The sequence below is a fragment of the Triticum dicoccoides genome, chromosome 5A, assembly GCF_002162155.2.
Source record: "Triticum dicoccoides isolate Atlit2015 ecotype Zavitan chromosome 5A, WEW_v2.0, whole genome shotgun sequence".
Classification (NCBI taxonomy): domain Eukaryota; kingdom Viridiplantae; phylum Streptophyta; class Magnoliopsida; order Poales; family Poaceae; genus Triticum; species Triticum dicoccoides.
The window spans coordinates 86190542-86195781 of record NC_041388.1 but is presented as its reverse complement, the minus strand read 5'-3'; the positions used below and the strand labels follow the sequence as shown (position 1 = coordinate 86195781).

Sequence of the window (5240 nt, the reverse complement as noted above, 5' to 3'; positions counted from 1 at the left end):
GGAACTGGGCCTGTTCTGCTGGCGCAGATGCCGCAGTGCTCAGTCAGTACGTGACGCGAGGGTGAACGTGACGCGACGGTCCACGCGAGGCCATACGTGGGAAGGCCGGAGCGTGTCCACGCGTTACGTCCCGCCGGGCCCGCATGGCAGTGGCACCCGAGCTGGCGCTTATCCTGGGTCCAGCTAGGCGCCCGCTCGAACCACCACCCACCAACCAAGCGCCAGACCTCGCCAGATAATCAGAGAGGAGTCTCGCCGCCGGCGACGGCCGCCCGCACATGCCGATCTCCGCCGGCATCCGCGCGCCGCCGCAAGGGGCGTCCGTGTACGTCCCCGGGAGCCGGCTCCTCCGCGTCCCCGTTCCTCAACTGGCGGCGGGCGGCGTCCGGCGCAGGAGGCTCGGGGTCGTGGTGGCGGCGGCCTCCTCCGCGGCGTCGCCGGACGAGCTCCACGCGCGCGGGAGGCATCTCCACGGGTTCCCCGAGGTGAGCGCGATGCCGATGGCGATGCTCCTCCGTGGAGCGGGTGTCTGTCTGTCTGTCTGTCCGTGCTAGCGAAAGGAAACTCTGCCCCTTTGTTGGGGCAATATATACAAATTATTATATACTCATAATCATGTGTACAACTCCGCAACACAAATTTTAAAAAATACGATCGTGCAGGCAGAAGCTGAAATCATAAGCAGCATATAGAATAGGGTTACCTGTAGATTGAGGTGTCTCCAGACAGGTGTGATGAAGTTATTTACGAGTACCTCCCACTGACAAAGAATTAGATTCTTGTGAGCTTCCAGCCTTCCACTGGAAAAAGTTACTCCTATCCTATCGAATCGATGTACTAGAATAGGATTAGCATCTTTTAATCCTATCGAGTCGATGTACTGATGCTGTTCATTACCATGACGAGCTTGTATTGTTTGCAGAAATCTTTACTTTGGAACTTGATAAAAGATGTAGAACCTTTGGATCTAAGTGTAGTCCAGAGAGATGTTCCTCCTGAAACTGTGGATGCAATGAAGAGGACTGTTTCGGGCATGTTGGGTCTGCTTCCGTCTGATCAGTTCCGTGTTGTCGTGGAGGCCCTTTGGGATCCCTTCTTCAAGTTGGTGATATCTTCAATAAAGACAGGGTATGCTTTTCTCCTGAATCATACCATTCATATAGATTATAGTTGAATTTGATTGTCTCTGGTCAAAAGAAGACACATTTTGGCATGGTTACCTTTTGCAATTGTGTGCATATAAAAGTAGCAAATGACTTGATGTGGTATCTAGGTCAACCCGTTATGTGAGGTGGACTGGAAAAGTACGCCATTAGTGGTAGGCTGGTAGCCTGCTGTTGCATGCTCTTATTATCTCTGTAGAAAATCGGAATTCAACATTACTACTCACTGTAAAAAGGGCAGTAGTTATCAGAACAGTTTGCTGCACTTTGAGTCGCACATGTCAAAAACATGTTTTAAGGGTGTGAACTATAGAATCCGATTCATGTTGCATAGTTTCTTTGAGTGTACGATTTTAATGCTGGTACAATTGTTGTCTTCTGTACTTAGACGTTTGTCACATAGAATGTGCAAATCCTGCTTGACTTTTTCCATGCCCTTCCATTTGTTATTGAATGACTACATTTGTTTCATAATTTCAGAAGCAGCAGATGAAAACATGCTAGCTAAACTTAATCATTCATACTTCAGCCAGAAGCACTGACCTTGATCAACTTATTTTCATGTGATAATGGTTGTTAGTAAGAAAAAGATCGAAAACTTTGCTTTATTCACTTTTCTATAACAAGACAGGAAATTTGAACAAGCTCCTGCCGCTTGGTACCTTTTGCTTTCTTATATGCGCACTTGGCTTGCACTGCCTACTCACAAACATGATAAACATGGCAGGGATAATTATCACCTAAAGTTACTTCGTCTGTATTTCAGGTACACTCTATCTAATGCTGAATACAGGCTCTCCCTTGAAAGAATCCTAGAGTTGTCTGATGATGAAACTGAGTGCAAGGAAAGAGATAGCACTGAATATAGTCACAGTGACCTCGGTTTGGGAGGATCTATTTTGAGATTATCAGAAGATGATGAAGCGACTAATGAATCAGAAAAGAGGGATGACAATTTATTATCAGAAAATATGGGTGGATTAGATAGCTTAAACGCTCAAGCAAAAAAACATATTCTCCAATTGCAATCTCGCTTGGATTCTATGGAAAGGGTAACATCTATTTCATACCTAATTTGGCAATATAAGATGATTGTTACTCCAACTGTTTCACAACCTCTCTCGGTCTCTCCTACCTCGGGATATCCCATTTCAAAATGTCTGTGTATTGAGGATATCAGTAGTGTGGTTATTGTGTTGACTCCATTCTATACCCCTGTCAATTAACGTTGGGAATGGTTATATAAATAAATTTATTTAGTAGAGATATGCATTATGGTCATTTCTTATTTACTTTTCTCAGGATTAGTGCGAAGGACAGGCCTGGTGCAGTGGTGAAGTACTCCCCACTTGTGCCATGAGGTCTTGTGTTCGACGCGGCCTCTCTGCATTGCGCTGTGCAGGGGTAAGGCTTGCCTTGTATAATCCTTCCCCAGACCCCACCTGGTGTGGGAACTTGTAGCACTGGGTCTGTCCTTTTCTCAGGATTAGTGGGCTGTAAGCATAGTAGGCGGAGGATAGATATAGTAAAAAAGAGGGAGTTCTCAGTTTTAGATGTTTATTCTATTTTTATGAGCAGTCCAATGTATTAGCTATCAAAGCCATGGTGCATTTTTTGCATGGTTACCTTTTTGTATCAAGAATTCACAAGAAGGCTAGTTTCTGTAATGTCTGAGGTGATCTTACTTTCTTCAGCGAGAAATTGGTCCCATTTCTGTTCTTTCTAATCTTCTGCCTTAAGTTTCCACTCATCTACCATTGCTTGAGAATTTTATTGGGATGCTTATTCTATTTTCAATCCTGCAGGAGCTACATGAACTCAAGAAGAAAAATTCTTCCCTGCAAATGCAACAGTTTGCTGGAGAAGAAAAAAATGAGTTACTGGACTACTTGAGATCATTATCACCTGACACGGTTTGTTCTATCTCCTACTTCTTCATCCAGCAGTAATATGTTTCCTCTTGTTTCTGCATGTAGTCTATCCAGTGCTTCTTATTGTCCTTTAGTTGAACAACTCAGCGGATAAGCTTCTCAGGTTCACTGGGTACCTGTTTTGTGTCTGGTTTGGGCCACTAACTGTTTTTTACAGGTTATCGAACTCTCGGAACCTTCCTGCCCTGGTGTGCAGGAAGCTATTCATTCCGTGGTACATGGTCTTCTAGCAACTCTCTCCCCCAAAATGCATGCGAGGCCCCCTCCACCATCAGAGAACATGGCTGGTGGAACCCTGAATTACGGGAATGGGGATGATGACCGTGCTGAACTCGTGGAGGATGTATCGATCCCATTTCAGCCCCTCATATCTATTCCTCGGGATCATCTTGCGCGTCTATTATTCTGGTAATAATACAAATGGATTTATAGCCCTCTTTTCCTACGTTGCCTATTGGTACGTTGGAGGTGAACTCTGATCACCCGTTTCTGTGATGGCTGTTCAGGTGTATGCTGCTGGGCCACTACATCCGAGGCCTCGAGCGCCGGTTAGAGCTTTCACAGCTCCTGGAAATGCCAAGTGACATGAGGTTGTGATTCCCATGGTGACAATGGCCATGCTTAGGCATCATGAAGCTTTGCCAGCCGGTTGTCATCACCCAGAACAGAAACGTTCTGGTTGTTCCCTATCATCTGTGACCGTGTACACAGGAAAGAGAAGGTCCGCGGACCAGGGTATGTGGTCTCCTATTCGCTGTCGCCACAAAAGCTCGAAATGGTTGAGTTGACTGCGGAGTAGCGGGTAGTACCTGCGAAGTTACCAGGTGATTGTTTCTTTTCGCTTCCTCGTGGATCGTGCTGTGCATATGTTCTGGTAGTGTAGTTATCAACCTTTGCGACTCTTTTGTCATCTGTAAAGTCTGGTTATCTATATGTATAATTCTGTGATTGTATCATAGTTGAACCGAATTGATCTAACTATCTAAGGCCCTTGTTATTTGTGTCAACTTGAAGGGTGTTTCCTCTGTCCTGAGCCAACGCGCATTTTCAGACTAATGAGATGTTTTTGTAGCCTGGAGGTGTTATGGGCAACCTTTCTTTGTGGAAGTGGTTCTTCTGGCCTGCTGTAACATTATAAGGTTCAATTTTGTTTTCGTTTTCCAGGCTCAGAGACCATCCTTTAGTGCCTTTTCATCTTGCACACCACCAAGCTTGCGCGTAGATGAAGGCTTAAAGGCTTCTTTGATTTGCATGGTTTCCTTAAACGTATAAATGGAAAGAAAAAACACAATAATATTGTAGGATTTTACATGCAAAACAAAGGATTGTGAAATATATATAAATTCTCGTGAAATCAAGGTTAACTCCTGAGAAGGTAAAATTATATTGTTTTTTTTTTGAAACAAGGCAAAAGACTTGCCAATTTCATTAATTAAGAAGAAGGTTTAGACAAAAGCCGCAAAGCGGCAAAATAAAAGACTACTCTCGCGATATAATTGCACTCATGTGTTTGGCTCAAAGCGGCAAAATAAAAGACTACTCTCGCGATATAATTGCACTCATGTGTTTGGCTTCCGCCAACGCCCAAAGATGGGCCTCCTCTTTGATCTTGGCAGTGATAATAGTGGTCGGTGAAGCCGTGTTGCGAAAAACTCTCGCGTTTCGCTCCTTCCATATTTCCCATATGAGAAGCATCAGAACAGAGCCAATAGCTTTCTTGATATGCTACCAATCTTGAACCGTGTCTTCGTGGCGCCAAGTTAGCGGTGAGTGGTCCTGAATGCCAAGCCAGGTGACCACCTCGGTCCAGACGCGAGCAGTGAATCTACATTGGAAAAAAAGATGGATGGCAGATTCTTGGACTTGTTTGCATAGGGGACAAAGTCCGAAGTTTGGTCAACCTCGCCGCTGTAACCGATCTGCCGTCCACAAACGATTTTGGATGATAAGCCAAGTGAAGAATTTGCATTTCAGGGGAGCCCAATTCCTCCAGATTGTGGGAGAGGTTGAGCTAAGGACTCGGCCCTCGAACTGCGCCGTGTACACCGTAGTCGCCGAATAGTCGCCACTGGGAGTGAATTTCCAAGATATAGTGTCCTTCCTATCAGGATTGAGAGCAACACCATCAATCATCTCCCACAGAACC

The 5240-nt window shown here is 45.1% G+C and overlaps 1 protein-coding gene across 1 annotated transcript; it reads left to right on the top strand.

The window, feature by feature from the left end:
• Positions 1–200: 200 nt before the first annotated feature.
• Positions 201–4163, top strand: LOC119299536. Its single transcript, XM_037576739.1, has 6 exons — positions 201–485; positions 923–1128; positions 1930–2215; positions 2969–3076; positions 3252–3502; positions 3601–4163. The coding sequence occupies exons 1-6, from the start codon at positions 279–281 to the stop codon at positions 3689–3691; spliced, it is 1149 nt and encodes a 382-aa protein (XP_037432636.1). The 5' UTR covers positions 201–278; the 3' UTR covers positions 3692–4163.
• The last annotated feature ends 1077 nt before the right edge of the window (positions 4164–5240 follow it).

Coding starts and splice junctions, on each gene's coding strand:
- LOC119299536 (XM_037576739.1), top strand. CDS start 279: ATGCCGATCTCCGCCGGCATCCGCGCGCCGCCGCAAGGGGCGTCCGTG. Junction 2,216..2,968: donor GCTTGGATTCTATGGAAAGG/GTAACATCTATT, acceptor TCAATCCTGCAG/GAGCTACATGAACTCAAGAA. Junction 3,077..3,251: donor GATCATTATCACCTGACACG/GTTTGTTCTATC, acceptor TGTTTTTTACAG/GTTATCGAACTCTCGGAACC.